The sequence below is a fragment of the Squalius cephalus genome (genome assembly GCF_949319135.1).
Source record: "Squalius cephalus genome assembly, chromosome: 12".
In the NCBI taxonomy this organism is placed as follows: domain Eukaryota; kingdom Metazoa; phylum Chordata; class Actinopteri; order Cypriniformes; family Leuciscidae; genus Squalius; species Squalius cephalus.
This window is the reverse complement of record NC_137133.1, coordinates 13,663,742-13,688,321: the sequence shown is the minus strand read 5'-3', so window position 1 is coordinate 13,688,321 and position 24,580 is coordinate 13,663,742. Positions and strand designations below refer to the sequence as shown.

At 38.0% G+C, this 24,580-nt stretch overlaps 3 protein-coding genes across 6 annotated transcripts in view; 1 reads left to right on the top strand and 2 right to left on the bottom strand.

Moving 5' to 3' along the window:
- The window catches only part of usp24 (ubiquitin specific peptidase 24), a 64,649-nt gene extending 62,327 nt beyond the window's left edge, over positions 1-2,322 (top strand). For all 4 annotated transcript variants that reach the window (XM_079889106.1, XM_079889107.1, XM_079889105.1 and 1 more), the window contains 2 exons: positions 1,437-1,547; positions 1,669-2,322. In XM_079889106.1, the coding sequence (XP_079745232.1) occupies positions 1,437-1,547; positions 1,669-1,731 (174 nt within the window). In that variant the 3' untranslated portion in view covers positions 1,732-2,322. The remainder of the gene's footprint in view (positions 1-1,436; positions 1,548-1,668) is intronic.
- Positions 2,323-4,813: 2,491 nt separating this feature from the next.
- Positions 4,814-16,087, bottom strand: pcsk9 (proprotein convertase subtilisin/kexin type 9). Its single transcript, XM_079889124.1, has 12 exons — positions 15,669-16,087; positions 11,638-11,829; positions 11,300-11,423; positions 10,380-10,513; positions 10,135-10,276; positions 8,848-9,044; positions 8,590-8,773; positions 8,293-8,469; positions 7,243-7,391; positions 6,950-7,112; positions 6,556-6,728; positions 4,814-5,869 (listed from the first exon to the last, which is right to left on the bottom strand). The coding sequence occupies exons 1-12, from the start codon at positions 15,843-15,845 to the stop codon at positions 5,681-5,683; spliced, it is 2,001 nt and encodes a 666-aa protein (XP_079745250.1). The 5' UTR covers positions 15,846-16,087; the 3' UTR covers positions 4,814-5,680.
- A 5,097-nt stretch (positions 16,088-21,184) lies between these two features.
- On the bottom strand, positions 21,185-24,541 carry bsnd (barttin CLCNK type accessory subunit beta). Its single transcript, XM_079888284.1, has 3 exons — positions 24,093-24,541; positions 23,883-23,965; positions 21,185-21,759 (listed from the first exon to the last, which is right to left on the bottom strand). Exons 1-3 carry the CDS (start codon positions 24,267-24,269, stop codon positions 21,504-21,506), a joined length of 516 nt encoding a protein of 171 aa, XP_079744410.1. The 5' UTR covers positions 24,270-24,541; the 3' UTR covers positions 21,185-21,503.
- Between the last annotated feature and the right edge of the window lie 39 nt (positions 24,542-24,580).

Sequence of the window (24,580 nt, the reverse complement as noted above, 5' to 3'; positions counted from 1 at the left end):
CTTCCGCAAGAACCAATGAGGTTCATTCTCGTGTTACGCAACACGTTTGAGCTTCCACAAGAACCAATGAGGTTCATTCTTCTATTACGCAGGATGTTTGAGCTTCCACAAGAACCAATGAGGTTCATTCTCGTGTTACGCAGAATGTTTGATCTTCCACAAGAACCAATGAGGTTCATTCATGTGTTACGCAACACGTTTGCGCTTCCGCAAGAACCAATGAGGTTCATTCTCGTGTTACGCAGAATGTTTGATCTTCCACAAGAACCAATGAGGTTCATTCATGTGTTACGCAACACGTTTGCGCTTCCGCAAGAACCAATGAGGTTCATTCTCGTGTTACGCAACACGTTTGAGCTTCCACAAGAACCAATGAGGTTCATTCTTCTGTTACGCAGGATGTTTGAGCTTCCACAAGAACCAATGAGGTTCATTCTCGTGTTACGCAGGATGTTTGATCTTCCACAAGAACCAATGAGGTTCATTCTTCTGTTACGCAGGATGTTTGAGCTTCCGCATGAACCAATGAGGTTCATTCTCGTGTTACGCAGCACGTTTGATCTTCCACAAGAACCAATGAGGTTCATTCATGTGTTACGCAACACGTTTGCGCTTCCGCAAGAACCAATGAGGTTCATTCTCGTGTTACGCAGAATGTTTGATCTTCCACAAGAACCAATGAGGTTCATTCATGTGTTACGCAACACGTTTGCGCTTCCGCAAGAACCAATGAGGTTCATTCTCGTGTTACGCAACACGTTTGAGCTTCCACAAGAACCAATGAGGTTCATTCTTCTGTTACGCAGGATGTTTGAGCTTCCACAAGAACCAATGAGGTTCATTCTCGTGTTACGCAGGATGTTTGATCTTCCACAAGAACCAATGAGGTTCATTCTTCTGTTACGCAGGATGTTTGAGCTTCCGCATGAACCAATGAGGTTTGTTCTCGTTGTCACACGGGTTCTTTTGAGCTTGTTTATGTTCGCTGATCAATGTTTATATGTAAATAAAAGCCTTAATTTAATCTCTTCATCGTATAAAGTGATCGTGTCTCTTCAGAAAATTTAGACTAAACCGCTCAATTCATATGGATTAATTTTATGATCTCTTTATGAACTTTTTAATAGTCAAAGTTGCGTAGAGTGTCAATGGAGGGACGGAAAGCTCTCAGATTACATCAAGAAGATCTTCATTTGTGTTCCAAAGATGAACGAAAGTCTTACGGGTTTGGAACAACATGAGGAATTAATTAGTAATTAATGACAGAATTTTCATTTTGGTTGAACTATCCCTTTAAAATGTAAAAAAAATAAATAAAAAGGTTTACTTGCAGCTAAGAGTTAGCTAGCCATGCACACCCCCTTTGGCCGTTATGGGAGAATCATGACATTTGACCTGCTAAATGGGGCTCAATGAATGGTGGGTTTTGTGTTTAGGACACTCTGGCTTATGCCACAGCTTTACTGAATGAGAAGGAGCAGTCCGGCAGCAGCAATGGATCAGACGGCAGCCCGGCCAATGAGAACTCAGAACGAAGCCTCAGACAGGTCTCATTATTTCAGCAGTCCATCATCAGTCACATCATAAAACAATCAGCAGCATTATGCTATAACATCTTAGTGTTTAATAAATCATTATATTCACCATTTCGTCCTCTCTTTCTCTCAGGGATCCGAATCCCCAATGATGTTGGGCGATTCTCGGAGTGATCTAGAAGATGTGGACCCCTAACGTTCCTCATTGTTTGTGCGCAACAAAACACACAAAAAAAATCCCTCCGACGGAAAGATGTTGTGGCTCTAAAAACACAATCAGAAAACTGCATTTGATCTTCTAGGGACTGGAAATGGAGCGACCAGAAGCAGCCAAAGGGCCCGTCGGAGCGCTCGCTCTTCAAGCCGCCTCGCCGGAGACGTGAACAGACGCGAATATCTCGTTTGTTTGGTTTTTTTTTTTTTTTTTTTTTTTTTTTTTTCTGGTGGTTAAAGCCTGGTTGGATGAAATCAGAATTCATGTCTTACAAGTCATTTAGATAGTTTCGTCTGACTCGATGAGTCCTGTCAGACGAATGGAACTTAAAAACGGAGGCTTTCGTTTCCTTGACGTTTTTACGCAGAACTACTACTATGGTGCCAGACGGGGTGTTTTAAAAGAAATCAGCGTATATTTGCCAATGTAATTAAGTAGATACTATTCATGAGAAATGTAAAGATGTGTTCCATAAGTGTAATTTCAAATGTAAAATAATATTTTTAAGAATCCTTTACTGATTTTCTTTATTTTTTTTCTGGATCTGTTTGAGAGGTGCCTCAAATCTTATTCAAAAAAAAAAAAAAAAAGAGGAACTTGCCAAGTCTCTGAGAGTCAAATAATCACACCGTTTTTTTTTTTCCCTTCTCATTTTTGCTGGTATTTTTAAAATGCACTTTATATTTGAATTCAGTTTTGTGACAAATTCATCACGTGGAGACAATTGGACAGACATGTCCCCTCGCTGCTCTCTGTCCAATCCTTGACTTTCTGAATAGGAAACCGCTGGATAGGAACAGCGTGCAGCAGAAGACACGAGCGGTTTACGCAAATGCTAGACGGAGAAATATGACAGTGGACACGGGGGACAGACTTTACAGCGGAAGACACATCGCATCAGCAGATGCGTCCTAAGACACATATGCAACACACTGTCCGATGAACGTTTCTTCCTCCCAAAAGACAATGAGTGCTACAATCAGCAGTGTGTCATCTCACTCTTTCTGTTCATCTGTTTTGATGTTGTCTTGTGCCGCTCTGGTATGAAGGTCTAGGACATGACACTTTTCAGGGTAAATGTTGCCATATTTGTCCCTTTTTTTTTCTTTTAGTTTGCCTGCTTCTTTTCCGTTCAGTCTGCCTTATGCGATAGAATGACGGGGCGAGGATCGGGCAGAAAGGGGAGGGGAAAGAGAAAGACAGAGGTTGTTGGCGAGATGGGAAGTTGTCACAGAGCAGTAAAGTGCCTTTACTCGACTCGTCCCCTATGCTGCTCGCGTCCTCGTCTTGAGACAAACCAGTGGACACGTCGTGCTACACAAATGCCTGAACTCGCTCGACATTACGAAAACAGCGCACACGCATATGCTCGGCCGTGCTCATCTCAGAGCGCCATATGAGGACACAGGACGCTTGTTTGAGCCGGGCCTGTGATGTCTCTCCTTCAGGGAGTCCGCAGGGTGATTCATCTGCCGTTTGCTGCTCATTTTGTATTTAGACTAGAACACTTAGCAACATCGCTTCAATGTTTACAGCGGAAAGACCTCACCACCACCTTACGCAAGCGTTTGCTGAAAGAGTGAACAGTAGTGCTGCTTTTTACCTCACAGTCACCTGCTCTTTGCTTGGGTTTTTTTTTTTTTTTTTGTGGAAACTTTCAAGTTGACGCTTTTTTGATGTGGTTCTTCACATGTTTGTACATGTGAGAGACTCTCATGGTGGAAAATAATGGCCAAAGCTGAAACACGCTGGTCCTTTCCATCTGTTGGAAAAAAAAAAACATCTTAAACCAGCCTAAGCGATACTGGTCTTAGCTGGTTTATGCTGGTCTCCCCGTCTGGCTTAGTTGGTATTCAGCTTGTTTAGTGGCCAAAAACCATTTAATACCAGCCAGTAGACCAGCTTGATCCGGCTGGGAGACCAACAGCTATAAATATTTTCCCAACAGGGCAAGCCTGCTTTGCTGGTTTTAGGGGGTTTGGTTGACTTAAACTCTTGATTGGTCTGGCTGGGTGATCAGGTAAAACCAGCATACCATCTTAAACTGGTTCAACATTTTTTTCAACAGGGCCAGCCTGGTTTACTGGTTTTAGAGGGATTTTGGGCACTTTAACTCTAGAATGGTCAAGCTGGGAGACCAGGTAAAACCACTTAAGGCTGGTTTAAGATGTTTTTTTTCTCAGCAGGGTAAGCCTGCTTAGCTGGGTTTAGGGGGTTGGGGCACTTAAACTCTTGATTGGTCAGGCTAGATGATCAAGTTAAACCAGCACACCATCTTAAACTGGTTTAACTTTTTTTTTTTTTTTTTTCTCAACAGGACCAGTCTGGTTTGCTGGTTTTAGAGTGGTTTTGGGCACTTTAACCCAAGATTGGTCAGGCTGGGCAACCAGGTAAAACAAGCAAACCTGTTAAGGCTGGTTTAAACAGTCCCAGAAGGGTATTTGACTTTTTGACTCTTTCTCTAAGTGTCGGCCTCTAATAGTCAGCGAAACACTGCAGTACTCACAACTGCCTTTATACTTTGAATCAGTAAATGATTCATTCCTAATTCACCGCCGCATATGTGGTTAGTGTTTGGGATGATTAGTTAAACAAGCTTTAGGATGACTTTTTCTAAATGCTTCGGGCTGAAGGCACATGGTTCAGCGACGATTGAGGGGACAATTCATCAGATCAGTGCCTGAACATAAGGCGTCTTTCTTACTTTGCTGGAATATGCACATTGGCAAAGATATCACACTAATTTCAACTCAGCTGCCTAAATCGATTTTCACTAAATGAGCCCATAAGAAACGGTGGAGTTGCAGTTTATATGTACTTAAGAGACAGGGTGAGATAAAGCTTTCATCAAATCTGATCCTCTTTCCTCCAGTCAGTCTTTTTTAAACCCTTCCTACACCTGTAGATGCTGTACCAACCACTCGGCAGATCTGTGACAAGGCTTGCATTTTGAAGCTGGGTGTCAGGACAGGGTTAAAGACGCTTGAAGAGTTTTTAATAACTGGGGATTCTTTGATTCATCTCTGCTGCGAGTGTGTAAAATGTGTAAAGGAATCTGTTAATGCATGTTACAACCACATTTTAATTTGTACATCAGAGTTTGACAATGAAAACATTTGATATAAAAATGGAAAAACTGGAATGCACAACTTTTCACGGATTGTGTGACATTTGTACGTGTCAAGTCTGAAGTTGATTTTAGACCATTACTCATATAAAGTTTGTATGAAACTTGTAATGTAAAAATATACATTTATAAAAAGTTATACTCTTATAAACAGTGCACATGCATAATAGAAGATAATGCTCTCCAAAATATAGTACAAAGAGATCTTGTTCAATTCAGAATGTGTAAATATCTAATTGAAAAGTGCTGACTAAATACAGTGTTATCAATATAATTATCAGTTACCAATATTGGAGGTTTGTTAATCAGTATTGGTCCATATTTTAAATATATTGGCCAATTTTGTACGTCATTGTACATGATGGTCTCTATGTTTACATTTAGATTACCTTTGCCATCATCCAAGGCTCACTTAAAGTCAATCTTTAAAATCTAATAATTTAATAACACTGTTAAATGTAATCTTTAGCAAATCTCAAAATGAGTATTCCTTTTTCAGTTAACCCTAAATTCACTTATAACAAAATAGTATAAAATCGGCCATTACGTAAGTATTGGTTAGAATTGATAAATGCATCCCTATTTAAAATGTGTTTTGCAGTTTAAAGGCCTATTTTAAAGTGTTTTAGCGTGTCTTCATTGGTTATGGTTACAATGCTCTTCTCCATCGTGTAATATTCCGTAGTGGCAGAAATTAACTCACTCGTGTCACGCCTCCAACTATTCTATGTGTTATAGCAGTTCTGTCCTTGGTAACGTGTTTAGAGAAGGGAGGAAAGAGGAACACCCATCCCCCTTAGCTCTTCAGTGGTCACGCGGCTGGTGGGACGGGCGGTGCCTGCAGCAGGTGGCAATGGCGGCAGCTCCTTTATCTCCTCCAGATGTGCGAACTACACAGGTGTTTCCCAAAGCAAATGCCCCATGAGCGACAGAACCACGAGAAAGAGCCTGACAGCCTGTTAGTGTCCAGGACTCCTCGCATGAAACTTCCACCTAAAATAAATAATGCAGGTTAGTGCTGCTCAGATACACTAGAAACGCTCAGAAAAGTCTAACAGCTTTCTGTTGGTCAACAGGGCGATCTTGCATGACCAACTGAACCTGATGCAAAATTTACAAGTCGAAATCTTCCACCCTCACGTACGTTCCCATTAAAATGACGGGATTTCACATGCGAAAATGAGATGGACAGCAGTGACCACACTTTAATTCACCCAAAAGAAATCCATGAATCGAGTGGTTTAATCCAGGTCTTCTGAAGAGACAGTCTTTAATGAACTGATTTAATTTGGGCTTTTCTTTAGATGAACATTGATCGGTAAACGTAAATAGAGCACTCAAATATGGTAAACGGAAGCTTGAGCATTTATTTTATGATCTCTTTATGAATGAGATTTGGGTGAATAGACTTTCAATGGAGGATAAATCTCAATTTCATTCAAAAATATCTTCACTTGTGTTCCGAAGATGAACGAACGGGTTTGAAACGTCATGAGGGTGAGTAATTAATGACTGAATTTTCATTTTTGGGTGAACTAACCCTTTATGTCATGTTTCAATGAATCCACAGTAGGTACAACAGATTCAGGAGTTAAACTGCCACTTGTATAAATGTTAGAAGCTGTGCATTAGTTTTCTGTGTCCACTGAGTCAATGGAAACGTCTTGAGAGTAAGTCACCTGCTCGCTGACAGCCATGGGGTCGTGTTCTTTCAGATGACACTCCAGAGAGGACGTGTGGCAGCAGGAGGCATATGACGTTACACCCCTTTTAGCAGGACATGCCCTGCGGCTGCCGTGCAGAGGTCGATCAGAGTCCGATACCTCTCCAGAGGAAGAGGAAGAACTGCAGCCTGCAGGGAAAGATGACAGTTGTCACATTTTAGAAACGTGAATAGAAATGTACTCAAAGACTAAGTTGGCTTTAGGATAAGCATAGAGATCTCTATTCAGCGCAATTATTGAAATTATTGTCTGATAACCACAACCCAATACACTTCAACTTCATCTGAACCCAGAACAATCCATGAATTAATCCTAATGAAAAACGCTGCAGTGCGAAACCATCTGTCACCTGTCAGCTGGTGTTCTGAGGGACATTCTGCATCCGCGCCTCTCTCGGGACTCTCTATCGTCTGGCACTGAGCTTTATGGCCTGTACAACAGCGCGCTACGGCGAACACACCTTGCCCTCCGTTCCCATTGACGGCAACACACTCTTTCTGCCCATCTTTCACCTGTCAGAAAGGAAATTACTAAACATTCCTCTACTTTACTCGCTCTCTGGTGCAAGTAGTGACTTGCATCAGGCTGACAGTTTAAACGGTATTTTTTGAGGATACTGAACAAACTTTCTCTGATAATGACCTCCACTCTTTCTCCAGCTCTCGCTCCGTTATGTGAGAAACTGGAGCAGCTTAGCATCTCTTCACCGTGGCGACAGCGGGACACAGTTGTGGCGAAACCTGAAGCGCCTGACCTCTCAGACCAAACCGATCTACAGAGCAGATCCTCTCCTGTGAGAAAACACACATGTAGTGGGAACCTCATCAAAAATACACAACAAACTGCATTAAGGCCAAAAATGGTTTAATACCCTTTTGGAAGTTAAACTCTTCCAAATTGTTTCAGGGAAGAATAAAATGCAGTAAATGAACAATTGTATGTAAATAAATCATAAAACAAAACAATAAATAACGTTAGTATTATTAATGTTAACAGGATTATTATATTAGGCTGTATTATAAATTCAGTGCAGTCTGCTAAAATATAATATTAAATAAAATATAGTATGTAAATAAAGTAAAACAAAACATTAAATAAGGTTAATTTTAATAATATATACTTATAAGGTTATTATATATAAATTCACTGCAGTCTGCTAATTATAATAATAAATTATTAAAGGTTAATATAATATTGTACTATATTATACTATATATTATAAATCCACTGCAGTCTGCTAATTATAATATTAAATTATTAAAGGTAAATTTATATATTATAGTATATTATATTAGGTATAAATTCACTGCAGTCTGCTAATTATAGTATTATTAAATTATTAAAGGTTGATATATTATATATAAATACACAGTCAGTCTGCTAATTATATTATTATTAAAGGTTGATATTTTATTAAATATAAATACACAGTCAGTCTGCTAAATATAGTATTAAATTAATTAGGGGGTTAATATTAAATATGAATAGGTTATTATATTATTTTATATTTTAGTACATAAATTCATTGCAGTCTGCTAATTAGTATTATTAAATTATTAAAGGTTAATATTAAATATTCAAAAGTTGTTACATTACATTACATTATACATTTATTGCAATCTGCTAATTATAGTATTGAAATCAGTCCATATTATTAATAACTGTTGTTGAAGTTTACTCGTGAACTCTGACCTGTGAGTGTGGAGGTCGGGTCAGGCAGGGCGACCACCATGTTGGGTGTAGTGAGACGGTGGTCCTGTGGCAGAGACTCTGGGTTCAGACTCTGTTTGTCTGAATGATAGAGGAGCTGTTGCAGAAGCTCAGCAGAGCTGGAGTTTGAACTTAGATTCAGAAGCACCGCCGCTACACCTGAAAACACACACCGACCAGAGCTGGTTATATGGACAGACTGATCAAATGTACTCTCATCCATCTAATAACATGCACTAATAATAGTACGCATTAGTGTGTGCGTGTGTGTGCGCTAACCAGCAACATGTGCCGCCGCCTGTGACGTTCCGCTCTTGGTAGTGAAGCAGGTAGAGCAGTCACTGGATGCGCTGATGATGTCATCACCGGGTGCGAACACATCCACGCAGCGGCCCACGTTGGTGCCGGTCTTCCCAGTGCTCAACGGCTGGTCAGCAAAATTAACGGCCCCTACTGTTATCACCTGCAGCAGGGGAACAAATGATGTCAAAACCGATTGTATTAACAAGCTTTCCTGAAGGATTCTCCGGTCAGTACCTCGGGCTCTGAGGCTGGTGAGTATAGACAAGCATCATCGTTGTAGTTCCCAGCTGCAGCAATAAGCACTGCTCCAGATTCCACCATTTTCCGGCAGGCAGCGTTGAGGGTGCGACTGAATCCCCCAACAAACGGCAGCAGGAGGATCACAGGTGAGATAGGCTGAGACATCAGAGATGACTGGATATACTCTAGACCTGCAACAGAGTTGTGTATTATAATCATGAAGACTTCAAAAGTTTGGGATCGGTACGATTTTGTAATGTTTTTAAAAGAAGTTTCTTCTGCTCACCAAGGCTGCATTTATTTGGTTGTCGCCCAAGGCTTGATTAAAAATACGACAACAACAACAAAAACAGTAATATTGTGAAATATTATTACAATTTAAAATAATTGATTACTTTAAATATATTATGAAATGTAATTTATTCCTGTTATGCAAAGCTGAATTTTCAGCTTCATTACTCCAGTCTTCAGTGTCACATGATGCTTCAGAAATCATTCTAATATGATGATTTGCTGCTCAAGAAACATTTCTTATTATTATCATTGTTGAAAACAGTTGTACTTTATTTCAGGATTCTTTGATGAATAGAAAGTTAAAAAGAAAAGCATTTATTTGAAATAGAAAGCTTTTGTAACATTACGCACTAACAGTCAAAAAATTGGGGTCAGTAAGAATTTATTTTTGGAAAGAAATTAATACTTTTATTCAGCAAGGACGCATTAAATTGATCAAAAGTGACATAAAGCGATTTATAATGTTACAAAAGATTATATTTCAAATAAATGCTGTTCTTTAGAACTTTCTATTAATGCAACACTGAAGACTGGAGTAATGATGCTGGAAATTCAGCTTTGCATCACAGGAATAAATTACATTTTATATATAATATATTCCAATAGAAAACAATTATTTTAAATTGTAATAATATTCCACAAAACTCCTATTTTTGTTTATTTTTTTTAATCAAATAAATACCTTGATGAGCTTCTTTTAAATACATTACAAAATCTCACAGATCCCAAAACAGCAGTGTGTCTGTGTGTGTATATATATATATATATATATATTTTTTGTATTACTTACGTTTTGGTTTACCTGCTAAAGATGCATATATAAGATATTATATATATATATATATATATATATATATATATACATATATATATATATATATATATATATATATATATATATATAGCTTTATATAGCTTTATAATATCTATAATAAAGATATTAATAATTATACTTATTTTTTTATTATTATTTATGTTTTGGTTTACCTGCCAAAGCTCCTGACACGGTACCCTTGCCTTGGCAGTTCAACACTCGGACACTGTTTACACTGGCACCTCGAGCGACACCCGAGTCCCGTCCACTGACCACTCCTGCTATGTGTGTGCCGTGACTGTCACACTGACTAGCCTGAGGGCAGAAGACCGTAGGAAGTGATGGACATATGCCTCTCATTAGCACTTACACGAAAAACTGCCCAGTTACCATAACACATTTAATGACATTCTCCAACCTGTCTGTGAACTCTGACCCCATCCTCCTCTGGCACACTGTTGAAGTCCGTCACCATCACCCTGTCCTCAATCTCACGATGAGTCACCTGAACGCTTGTGTCTAAGAGATACACTCCCACCTTTGCGCCGTCATCTGCATACACACAAGCATGACGGCTCAACAGATCAAGAACCATAAATGGCAAAAATACTTGAAGAACAGGGAAGATTCAAGATTAAACATTTTATCACCATAAAAAGCATTTACACAGTGCAGAAAGCAAATCTTTCACTTCAGGATCTCAGAATATAATTTTAGAAGGTAGATTAAAGGGGTGGTTGAATATGATTTAACTTTTCTAACTTTAGTTAGTGTGTAATGTTGCTGTTTGAGCATAAACAACATCTGCAAAGTGACATCACTAACCCTAAAATTTACATAAATCCCGCCCCCTGAACACTACTTATAGATTACCAAGACAGAATATGCTAATCAGTGACTAGAAGATAACTACACATAAGCTACATAAATTCATCAACTAACCATTCAGAAATGTTTGTCTATGTGTTGTCAGTTCACCTTGAGTCTCTCCTTTCTGACTTCGATTTGAACATAAAAGGCTAAAAGTTTTTAAAATTTCCAGTGCATGTTTGTGTGAGGTAAAAGCACAAGCTCTTGAAGCTACGCCCCCTGTGCCAGGAGCAGCAGCTCATTTGCATTTAAAGGAACAGACACAAAACGGTGTGTTTTTGCTCACCCTCAAAAAGTGACAACTTTAACATGCTATATAAAAATATCTGTGGGGTATTTTGAGCTAAAACTTCACATACACACTCTGGAGACATCAAAGACTTATTTTACATCTTGTGAAAAGGGCATTTTACCACCCCTTTAAAGTGTTTGGGGAAAAAAAGAGTGAGAGAAGAGACTTTAGCTCACTGAGTGGTGAGTATTTTCCAGGCTCATGTTTGTTTTGAAGGATGCGCTGCAGGTTCCATGGGATGCTCTGGGCAAAGATAGAGGAATCCTCTTCAATGTATTCCACATGGGGCAGCTTTACTGCCTGACAAAAAAAAAAAAAAAAAAAAAAAAAAAAAAAACAATGGAATGAAAAAGACAGGCAATAACTGAAGAATTATTTTAATCCCAGTTCAAGTTTTAATTTTATTTTCCAGTCAATACTTTTAAAACATTCTTAAATATAAAATATGTACTGAGATATGAGATATGAAATACAAAACTGAGAGCATTATTGTGTAAGAGTGTCTGTAAATTACCATGTGAAGAACATCGCTGCTCATTTTCACCAAAAACCCATGGAAGGCTCCTGAATAAGTCTGCAGTATTTCGATCAGGTATCCGCGTTTCGCGGCTTTTGCGCGGAGCCTGCGCGCGGTGCGCTCCACCTGGTTCACATGTGTTCCGTTCCGCATCACCACTATATACTGACCCGGCATGCGCCATGCATCCTGTGCGTAAAAAGATTTTAATAACCTTCTCATTCCAAACGTTCCACACGTACTACAGTACATTTATTTTAGACGTTCTTGGCTTATGGCAACTGAAGTTGTCAGGACAACTTGTGAGTGTTTCTACACAGCTAATAAAACAATGTGGGAAGTTTTTTGGCAGTTACATAAAAGGTAGAATGGGATGTTACTCGCTTCTGGGACCAGCTGAAAAGTATGTTTTCATTGTTGATAAATAAACGTAGGGCCTATATTTTTCTTTGATATATATCTAATATATATTTAATATATATCTTAGCACTTTTGATTAATGACTATATTATGTTTAATTTTGTCATTTTATCTGAATACCAACATTTGTGAGATTCAGGCAGTCGAAACAGTTTTTTAATTGATCTAATTTTGTATCTGGAAAATAGTGATATATGACATTGTATTATGTTGAATATCAAAGTTTTTGTGTCTACAGTTATAATCAAAATGAATGAACTCCCATTGCAAATCAGATGTATTGGCTAAATATTGGCTAGACTTTCAGTTGTTTGCAATGAACAAATCAAACAAAAGTAATTGAAATAGCTCAACACAACAAATGCTGCAAATAGTTTCCCCAAATCCAACTGAAAATGCAACTTTTAATGACTTCTGCAGTCTAAAAAATGTTCAACCCCCAGAATAAAATCCCTCACAGCAGCACAAATATGCAAAACAGGTGTTGTCTCAAGCACACCTGATCCAACTAATCAAGGGCATCATTAGTTGCAACAGGTGTGTTTGAGCTAGAACACATGAAATATCTGAACTGGCTAGGTTTGTTGAGTGTCATGTTTGACTGCATGTAAGGCCTCGTTTACACTGTCAGTGAAGTGTGACCCAATTCCGATTTTTTGCTCATATGTGACACAGATCGGATGTGTTCTATGACAGGCCTCATTCATAAGTGGAAATAAATCCGATATGTGCCAATGCGACTGTCATGTAAACAGGCAGATCGGATTTTCTGAGGCATTAGGCAACGTCTCCGTGGTTTAATGTTGAGAGAAACCCCGACGCGCATCTGCAAAGGGACGGGTGGCCCGACGAAACGTTGTGTCGTCGTAGGAGAGGAATGTGGACAAACGTTGACACAACATATCAAAGGTTGGCTTGCTCATCCTAAAATTTAGGACCCACTGCTCCTCGTTAAAGCCAATATTTAAATAGAATATGCTCCCGCCAGTCCTGAGATCTCTCTCGCACACTATAACTGAAGCATATACGCACGCTGCAATGGTGGCACTTTTCGTCCTCCTCCGCCTCAAAATCATGGTGATGTTTGGCGAACTTTGCTTATATCGCAGAGCTAGCATCAAGCATATTTCGCATTCGTCCATCTGTGCAAGAGAATTTAACCCTTTAAGTATGCGCGATGTTTCAGATAGTATGGCAAGTGTAAACACACGAACCGGATATGGGTCACAGTTGAAAGAACGTGTAAACAGACGGTCAAAAAAATCGGACAAAGGTAACAAATCAGAATTGGGCATCAAGACCTGCAGTGTAAACGAGGCCTAAGAAATATGGCTAAGTCAAAAGAATAGTCCAAAAAGTTTAGAGAAGATATGATTGCCCTTCACAAACAAGGAACAGGATACAAAACAAACAAAAAAATGTCCAGAACTGGATATTTGGTCAAATAAAGTGTCCTACTTACACACATTAAATATTAAAAAAACTATTGGTGCTAACAATGTGCCTCCTACTGTAGACTAAAAATACAGTGGGGAGAACAAGTATTTGATACACTGCCTATTTTGCAGGTTTTCCTACTTACAAAGCATGTAGAGGTCTGTAATTTTTATCATAGGTACACTTCAACTGTGAGAGACGGTTGTGTCTAAAACAAAAATCCAGAAAATCACATCGTATTATTTTTAAATAATTAATTTGCATTTTATTGCATGACATAAGTATTTGATCACCTACCAACCAGTAAGAATTTCGGCTCTCACAGACCTGTTAGTTTTTCTTTAAGAAGCCCTCCTGTTCTCCACTCATTACCTGTATTAACTGCACCTGTTTGAACTTGTTACCTGTATAAAAGACACCTGTCCACACACTCAATCAAACAGACTCCAACCTCTCCACAATGGCCAAGACCAGAGAGCTGTGTAAGGATATCAGGGATAAAATTGTAGACCTGCACAAGGCTGGGATGGGCTACAGGACAATAGGCAAGCAGCTTGGTGAAAAAGCAACAACTGTTGGCGCAATTATTAGAAAATGGAAGAAGTTCAAGATGACGGTCAATCTCCCTCGGTCTGGAGCACCATGCAAGATCTCACCTCGTGGGGCATCAATGATCATAAGGAAGGTGAGGTATCATCCCAGAACTACACGGCAGGACCTGGTCAATGGCCTGAAGAGAGCTGGGACCACAGTCTCAAAGAAAACCATTAGTAACACACTACGCCGTCATGGATTAAAATCCTGCAGCGCACACAAGGTCCCCCTGCTCAAGCCAGTGCATGTCCAGGCCCGTCTGAAGTTTGCCAATGACCATCTGGATGATCCAGAGGAGGAATGGGAGAAGGTCATGTGGTCTGATGAGACAAAAATAGAGCTTTTTTGTCTAAACTCCACTCGCCGTGTTTGGAGGAAGAAGAAGGATACAACCCCAAGAATACCATCCCAACCGTGAAGCATGGAGGTGGAAACATCATTCTTTGGGGATGCTTTTCTGCAAAGGGGACAGGACGACTGCGCCGTATTGAGGGGAGGATGGATGGGGCCATGTATCGCGAGATCTTGGCCAACAACCTCCTTCCCTCAGTAAGAGCATTGAAGATGGGTCGTGGCTGGGTCTTCCAGCATGACAACGACCTGAAACACACAGCCAGGGCAACTAAGGAGTGGCTCCGTAAGAAGCATCTCAAGGTCCTGGAGTGGCCTAGCCAGTCTCCAGACCTGAACCCAATAGAAAATCTTTGGAGGGAGCTGAAAGTCCATATTGCCCAGCGACAGCCCCGAAACCTGAAGGATCTGGAGAAGGTCTGTATGGAGGAGTGGGCCAAAATCCCTGCTGCAGTGTGTGCAAACCTGGTCAAGAACTACTCTACAGGAAACGTATGATCTCTGTAATTGCAAACAAAGGTTTCTGTACCAAATATTAAGTTCTGCTTTTCTGATGTATAAAATACTTATGTCATGCAATAAAATGCAAATTAATTACTTAAAAATCATACAATGTGATTTTCTGGATTTTTGTTTTAGATTCTGTCACTCACAGTTGAAGAGAACCTATGATAAAAATTACAGACTTCTACATGCTTTGTAAGTGGGAAAACCTGCAAAATCGGCAGTGTATCAAATACTTGTTCTCCCCACTGTATATGTATAAATCTTGTTCATTAGTTTTACTTAGGAAATTAGTAATTTTAGATGCATTATTTATTTAGTAAGTTTTATTTGATACAATTAATAAAAAAAAATCTGCATCCTGTAGAAAGTAAAATCACTTTGCCTGATTTAAAAAAAAAAGTAAAAAAAAATAAATAAAACAAAAACATTTAAAAAAAAGTTTCCTTTATCAAAATAATTTCTTTTACTTTCATAAAAAGAACCAAAACTGCTGGGTTGTTTCAACCCAAATATGGACAAACCCAGCCATTGGGTTAGATTTTTACATTACATTTTTAACCCAACGTTTGGGTTTGTCCATATCTGACCCACATTTGAGTTAAAACAACCCAGCATTTTTTAGAGTGCAGTACACAGAAAATATATATATAGTTTATATAGTTTCTAGAGTTAATATCAGGTAATAAGCACATACAGTGATTAGTTAATTTAGCCAGTACCTTAGTGCACCTGTAAAACTGGGCAGATGGCCTGCTCTCTGCTTCAGGCTGGGAGTCATCCTGCAGAATTAGAGACAGGATCATCTCTTCATCCTCAGTGTAGTCTTCATCACTCTTAACCATAGCCAGAAGACTCAGAAGAAAACTCAAACAGCACACAGTCACGACGCCTCTCATTCTTGGACACTTTTTGTGCTTTTAGGTCAAGAATATAAAATAAGTAGTTCAAGTGATGTTGCTCAAAATTCCCTTTTCTGGATTGGTGTTCCTCATATGGCAAGGCAGAAGTATGAAGCAGAGAGATTTAGAGCTGAAGTGTATCCTCATATCATTTAACATGTCATTTGAATCTCTCTGACGGAGTGAACGCAGTGAGGTGGAGCGTTCTGACGTTTCTCTGTGCTTATATCGAACGATGTGAGGTAATAAATACAGCAGATGAGGAGTCATATTACAGTCCACCCACACACATATTACACGCTTACTATTCCTGCAAAACCTGTAAAATGAAAGTGTCAATGAAGTGACTACAAACATCCTAACAAATAAAGAGAAAAGCCAATATTAACAATATTAATAATTGAATTGCAGTGAAATTTTATTTTTTATATTTTGTTTGTTTTGTTTTTTAACTAGGCAAAAGGACGACACATGTCTAACCTGCGCACGTTCGTGAGAGTCAAAAAGTTCCTATATGGGGAGGCTGCAGACCTGGAGCCGGTAGATACGCCCCAGGCAGTTTTACGCCCAGGCAGTTTTACGCCCCTGCTGTTCCTGATGCGTCCAGTAGGGGGATATACAGCGAAATAACACCATTAAATCGACGCTCAAAACTTACACATTAATAACCGTCCCGTTCATAGACTTCGCCCAATTTTTTGTTTTTTGTTAATTTAAATATAAACGTTACAGTGTAGATCTGCACTATGGATTAAAATATCTGTAGATATTCAGTTGGGCTTCACTTGCTTCACTCAGCCTAGATGACTGTTTGTTTTAGTCAGCCTACAGAAGACTATTTTTGTGAATGAAAAAATTAATAATGCACACAGTTGGATCAGATGACAAGTAATGATATATGACCTACTGTAGAATATTTATATATGACCTACTGTAGAATAGTTAATTGAATATTGAATATAGAATATTCACTGTATGTTTTTATATACAGGAGACTGAGTGAAATATGTTGTGAATTTATATAAAGTTACATTTAGATATTAACCATATTTAGCCCATTAGACATACAGCACCGTGTAATCATATGGATCCTCAATTAAATATCTGCTGTACTATTCACTATTGGTCATCATACAGCTACAAAACGTGTCCTATAGCATTTTATGAAGACAAACACAATTTATCCCTTTCCTAAAATTCCGAGGGCCATTTAGAAGAAAGAGACACTATTGTTGTTCACAAAAACATTATTTATCAACACCATTTATGAATTATGATGACTCCTGTAGATGACTCCTATGGCTTGCCACTCTTCTTTAACTGTTTTTCTATCCTCCTGTCAAAGTGCTTCTGCTCACTGATAAAAAAAAAAAAAATTACATTTTTTTAAAAAAGGACATCCATGGTGAATTTGATCTTGTCAAATTCACAAGCAGCAGGACTCACTGTTAAATTTTTAATAAAATTCCTGAATCCTTCATTTTTTATCACAGTTGCTTTGGTACATTTCTCAGATCACTACTGAAATTCTCATAACTACTTTTGAACAAATTGCCAATGCTTTGGTAAATTCATGCAATTGATTATGAATTGCCTTGCTGCTTCCTAATTTATCAATTCATTATTTCCATTAGTGAAATTCTAAATACACCTCTGCAATTCATCAATTCAGGACACATTTACAATAGAAATGTATTGAAAACATGCTTGACAGTTTATGACAACTAGTCAACCATTTTGCATTTAATGACTTATGCAAGGAACTAATGCCTAGATGTTTTGAGGACTATGACAATTCAACAAAGAAATAGTAGAGGCCTATATTTTGATCAACATGACATAAAGAGTTGATAATGTAGGAAACAGCAGACAGTTGTACATTATAAATTCTTGCATGAATGTACCGAAGCATTTGCAATTTGTATAAAGTATAAAAGAATGAGAAATTGCTTTTATGATGTGCACAAGTGACAAGCTGATGTGATTTCAGTTGTGATCTGAGAAATGCACCAAAGCAACTGAGATAAACTATAAGACTTATTGGTGACCCTGCAGAATCACTGTAGACCCCCTAAGAGTCACAGACCACATAAAAGAAAGTGTTACGAGAACACAAACTGCCTTTTTAATTTGAATTACATATCTGTGTATTTCATAATAAAAAAAATAAACATTAAAAAAAATGTAAAAAGGACATCCATGGTGAATTTGATCTTGTCACAGTGTGTGTGGGTGTGCTGCCCAGAATTTATGTCAGGTGAGTGTGGATTGCATCAATTTGCTCCTGATCTTCAAAGTACAACGGCACAGGCACTTGTTGGTGGAACACTTTTGGAAAAAGTGTCAAGACACTTTTCTTTTGGCCACTGATGATGGACTAGAGATTACTAGAGAAGCTATTGGTTTGGAATGCAGTTAAAAAAAGAGATGGGTGTTTATAGTTTATACAAGTTTAGAGAGAGAGAGAGGGAGATTTTCATTTCCTTAAGTAGCTAAAGCAAACACACATGCATGCAAGTTAAAGAGAACTTGGTAAAGACAGAGTATGATATATCCTGCATTAAGTGCACACAGCCTACATTTTAGTCCAGATCAGTAAGCTATTTTAAGAAAAATGTATATTTAGATATAAATTAGATAGTTAGATCATCTCATTTCCAATAAGAAACTCAAACCAGAAAGGAGTAAACAGAGTCTTACCAGAAGAGGCCATCTCACGCAAGATAAAGACAGGCAACAAAAGAAAATTAATTTTGAAAGTGAGTAGAGAAGACTAGGGGCAGCTAAACTTACACGTGGTTAGCTAAGTTTAAGCCAGACAGAACATCAACCTGACCGTCCAGAACTTTTTGTCTCTCGAAATAAATTATAGGCCATCCATTGATATATAGAAATGAATTGATATCTACCTAGCTCTATCAAGCTAATCGTTTATAAATAATAAATGTTGCATCATTGCATTTTTTTTTACAGTCTATGTTGCTAAACAATAATAACTTTAGCAGATTATTTAATATACCTCAATTCGTGTCGCTGTACAGGCTCCCCCTACTGGACGCATCAGGAACAGCAGGGGCGTAAAACTGCCTGGGGCGTAGATTTACCGGCTCCAGGTCTGCAGCCTCCCCCTACTCAAAAGTTGCACGTGTCGGATGCTGCTTCACTTTGACCAAAATGAAATACAGATTCACGTCGTCCTCTGTTGGCCAGATAGTGGTATTGTTGAAGGGCTAAAAGAGTCGTAATCAAATGAAACGTGCTAAAAACAATACAATACATATTGTCAAAGCAGGGTAATTATTATTATTTATTATTTTTTTATTTATTTTGACTCATATTAAGTGAGGGAAAAAACTGTTTGTGAGAAAACAGAAGAAACCTGAGATGCACCTCACCTGACATGCTGATCCTAAATAGTAGCCTATGTGTTTTTTTTTTTTGTTGTTGTTGTTGTAGTAGCTAGGCCTACTCAAGATGATTATGAATGCCAGAAAAGTCATATGGGCAGCATGCATAACTTAAACTTGAACTTGAAAAAAAATCTTCATGCCTTAAAATAGCTTGAATGTAACTCTACACCCTTGCCTCATTTAGTGTATGCAGTTCTAGAAATATGCAAATTAGTCCCCCCTCCACTCACTCGCACTTGTTGACGATCACACTTTGACCTGATTGGTTACAAGGTAGTTTGTGACGTCAGAAACACCAGCGATTTCGAACCGTTTTTGAGACTGTCTTTGGTTCACTGCAGTTTTATGGAGAAATTACTTAGCAATGGTGTTGACTTATGAATTTACACATATGGTTTATCTTAAAGTATATTAAAAACACCACATAGACATATAAACAACATTAAAAGCTTGATTGTATAGGCCTGGCTATTTTGGGGAAGCAAATTTCCACAGAAATGTAAACATTCCGCAACGCATTCTACAAATATCAAGGTACAAATAAACAGAACAATTTTTTCAATAATGAGCTCAGTTTTATGAAACTTGTATATGCATTTGTCTTTCTGTCCTTAAAGCTTCGTCTAGTTCTTAAGGTTTCATTTCCGTGCTTTTAGATAGATGGTAAGACATTTTTAAATATTGAAAATATCTAAATGTTCTATTTGTTTACCTGGATATCTATCAAATACACTGCAGGACTTCAACTGTGACCAGTAACTTATGAAGCATAAAACTGAGCTGAATGGACAGGGAGAACAACAGGTTTTTTTTTTGTTGGTTTTTTAGCACAAACAGAATGCCATAATTTCTGGAAATCATCCCATAAACGACAGAAATATGCAATATAAAGAACATACACCAACAAATAAGCCTACTAATTTATTTTAAGTAAATGACTGTTACGACATGGACAAATGTAGTACAACGCTTTATCCTAAAACATAGGCAATGACTACAAGGACAAATGTAGGTACAAGAACAAAGCAGTCGACTCCTTTTTGGCACAAATGGAACCTCATAAACGGAAAGTCCCCACCATAAAAAACAGAAAAACAAACATGTGTGTTGCACATATAGGCCTACTTTAAGGCCCAGATGATTCACATTTCAGTAGGCTACTACGTGTATTTTTAACTTGCTCAGCAATTATCCCTTTAATTTATCCCTAGAATTTTACTACAATACTACATTTAAATAATCTAAAATCACATAACAATCCAGATATGGTTATTTATCCTGCTGTCCCATGTGTAAAGGATCTCTTATGAAGGAGCACCACAGACAGAACACAAGACACTCTTTCAGTGTCCTCTGGTCTTGGTGGCATGTCAAGGTCACAAGTATGCTATTTCATCACCTAATGTTTAAACTTTTTCCAGGCTTATTTCCTGAGAGTGAAACAATCCTTTTATCATACGCTTGTGACAAAGTCACTGCCAGACCTTGTGACATTAACATGCCTAATGTAAAATATGATGGCATACATTACACACTTAAAGGGGACCTATAATGCAAAATTCTCTTTTATATTGTTTTTGAACAGAGTTTCCACACTGTGTGTCCACAACCACCTTATTTTGGTAAAAATCCACCCACTCCGTTTTCTTTTTATTTTCTCCAAATCTGAAACAGTGTCTCAAAAAAGAACATTTAAGGAATGTTCTCCAATGTAATGTCACAATGTAACAAGCCCCGCCCACGACTGGTGACATAATCTGCCCTATTAGCTTAGCTCCTCCCCTGAGTGAGCCGTACACAGTCCGTCATGTTTATCTCTTCGCCAGAGATTTAACAGCAGCATTCAAGTAAGAAATGTATTCTTATTATAGCAACTAAAGTAATTCAATCAAGAGCAGTGAGTGATTTTCTGTTTTTCTTTTGTTTCCTTTATAGTACTACATTTCAGCAGTTCATTTGCATTTAAAGAAACATGCACTAAAACAGCATTTTTTTCCTTACACTCAAAAATGGGCATTTACAACATGGTATGATAAATGATCTTTGAGCTGAAACTTCACAGACACATTCTGGGGACACCTGAGCCTTATATTACATCTTGTAAAAAGGGGCATAATAGGTCCTCTTTAAACATACTGATATACGTTATTTAGAATATTTTTTTAAAGTATGACAACATAGTTGTCTGGCAAAAATTTACAGTATTTCAGATGTAGATGATGATTTTGACATTAATCAAAAGGCACTATTCACTCTCCAGCTCAGATGTAAAGTAACATGAGTCTTCCATTTTCCCATAGTACATCTCTCGGTTGGGGTCTGTTCCTGTGGTTCTTCTGTCCGTCAATGGAGTGCTAGAACATGCCAGCACACTGGGAGAACTTCGACATGTGTGGAGGACGATGGCACGCTCACTGTGTTTGAGTTTTGGATCTGACGATATTTCTACTTTTTCATCATCACAGAAGCCAGCCAAGGGAGCTCTTATTGGTTTCTGTGGACTGTAACAGGAAAATACATGTTTTTTGAGTTTTATGCAGTTTAAAGTTGCATATAGTTGGTGCTATTTAAAAAAGTTTTACACATCAAAAAATAAATTGTATTTTTGACGTACACTCAAATGAGATGAAGACTGTTCTTCTATAAAAAATAGGATAGCTACATGGTGCGGGTCACACCATCAATGTATTTCGCCATGTTGAAATGTTACGTCATTCACAAGGTTGAATGATTTGAAGGGGAAAAATCCTGAGTAGTGATATGCTTAAGTTGCTCATTGTTTTGTCGGACAGGTAAGGGAATTAATTATTGTGTAGACCGCTCTCTAAAACTTATATACGAGTAATTTACATAACTGACAAGCATGTTGAACCACACTGATAGCAGCACACGGTCTAACACCATTGTGGTATAATTAGAGGCTTTTGAGTTGTAAAGTTGTACCCTTGTCTCTTTAAGATATTATGATCACACAGCATAATTACATTCCCTGGAAGAGGTAAGATTGTCTAAGATTCAATTATCCAGCCGCTTAACCCAGTTACAGAGTGAGTGAATTTAGACTTAATAAGTCTTGATGGGCCCTCAGAAAACACAAACACAGACTCCAGTGTGATGACAGAAAGAGAAGGAAGAGTTCATTGAGTTGACTGGATGAATGAGGGTTGTGGAGAGAGAATTTACTATACAGAAACCTTTCACTCTAAAGTCACCATGAAATCAAAATTGACATATTTATTTATTTTAATTTTATTTTTTTTACAGGATGTTGCAGTGTTTAATATAAATTATTTATCCATGCACATCATTATTTAAAAAAAAAAAAATGCATATGTCCTCAATCTATAATCAAAAACATTAACCTCCCCTCTCCATCGAAATGATGTTTTCAGAGGGTGGGACTAAATATATTCCACAAATGATATTCAGATTTGCATCCATTTAGTTAACAATGCCCAGCTTCAAATGTTCCAGTCAATTCTTGAGGACAAAATCAAGTCCTTTCCTCATACCTTACACTGTAAAAAGTGAATAGTTGGAATAGTTTTATCATGAAAAACGTGATAATTTAAGTTGAGAAAACTTAATTTCTTTAGGTGTTACCAATTGAAGTAATTTTTTTAAGTTGATCCAACTGTTCACTTTTTACAGTGTACAAGCTTTATAGAGGCATTATTGCCAATAAATAATAAATATTTTGTGTCTTTTCTAGAAGATAAATTGACTTGAGAATCACAGAAAATAGACTTGTTTTCTTGAATTAAGTTTAAGATTCCCAATTAGCAAATGCATAAAACTTAAATACATAATTTGCCAGTGTAGTGAAACTTATTTTTTTGAATTATTATAATATACTAGCCTAATTATAATCTAAGTATGTATAGAATCTTATTTCAAGATATATTCCCTGAAAAGTCTTAAAGGGATAGACACCCAAAAATTTAAATTCCAAACCCATAAGACTTTCGTTCATTTTTGAAACACAAATGAAGATATTCTTGATGAAATCAGAGATTTTGGTCCCTCCATTGACAGCTGCGCAACTACCACTTTGACGCTTCAGAAAGTTTATAAAGAGATCATAAAACTAATATGAATTGAGCGGTTTAGTTAATTTTTTTTAAGAGACACAATCGCTTTATATGATGAACAACAGATTAAATTAAGGTTTTTATTCACATATAAACATTGATCGTAACACGAGAATGAACCTCACTGGTTCTTGCGGAAGCTCAAACGTGCTGCGTAACGAGAGAATGAACGTCATTGGTTCTGGCTTAAACTATTTACAAACAAGACACGTACCAAATTGAAGACGAGAACTGAATCTAGGGAGACTATATACACAGACAAATGAGGAGACTAAGTGACAACAACTGCACACAGTGAGTGATGATGTCTGTGATGAGGATGACAGGTAACAGGTGAAACCGATTAACAATGAAACACATGGTGTATAAACACAGAAGGCAAAACAAAGTCCAAGACAGGTGTCACAGTGACAGACAGGAGGATGAGTGATTAATGACAGAATTTAACTTTTTGGGTAAACTATCCCTTTATATCCTATGCAATTTATCTAAAATATTTTTTTGTGTTGTCTGTAAAGAGATCTTACTCTAACCTTTTTTCATCCGAGCTTTCAGCACTCAAGTCCAGTTTTTCAGCCCCACAGAGGTCTTCCTTCTCTGCCAGTATAACAGTCACCTGTTGGACATCGGAAACACTCTAATGTAATGCACTCTGTCAAATTATATGCACATTATAATCAAAGTAAATGCCAAGAACCTAAAACATAAAATCCATATATTACCAAACAGCCATTTTTCCTTACCCTGGGGTAACACTGACACACCGACCAGACCGTCCCCATGCCCACCATTATCACTCCCATAGCACAGAATGTGGCGAACACCTGTGGTTCCTCTACGGAAATCATGAACATACCCAATGCCACAAACGCCATCCCAAGAACAATGAGCCCATAGCGATATGGCTTGTTCTCTGCCATAGAAGAAGTGTAGAGTTCCAGCAGTGGCTAACTAAGTTAACAGAAGAAAGTACCGGTGAGAGTGTGGAGCTTTATGATTGTGTTCCCATAGAGGTGAAGGACAGACTGAGAGGACAGGAGTGACTGACGGGACGCAGGGCCAGTGGAGAACCAAGATACAGATCATTGAACCTGTAATGAGTCTTAGTCAGGTGACCTTCCCCCAGGTAAAGGTTGCATTGACATAAGCAATCTTACTACATTCCTTTCCAGAATATTAATGAAATATGGTAGAAGTCATTAACGCTATAGAAGATACAAGTACATACAAA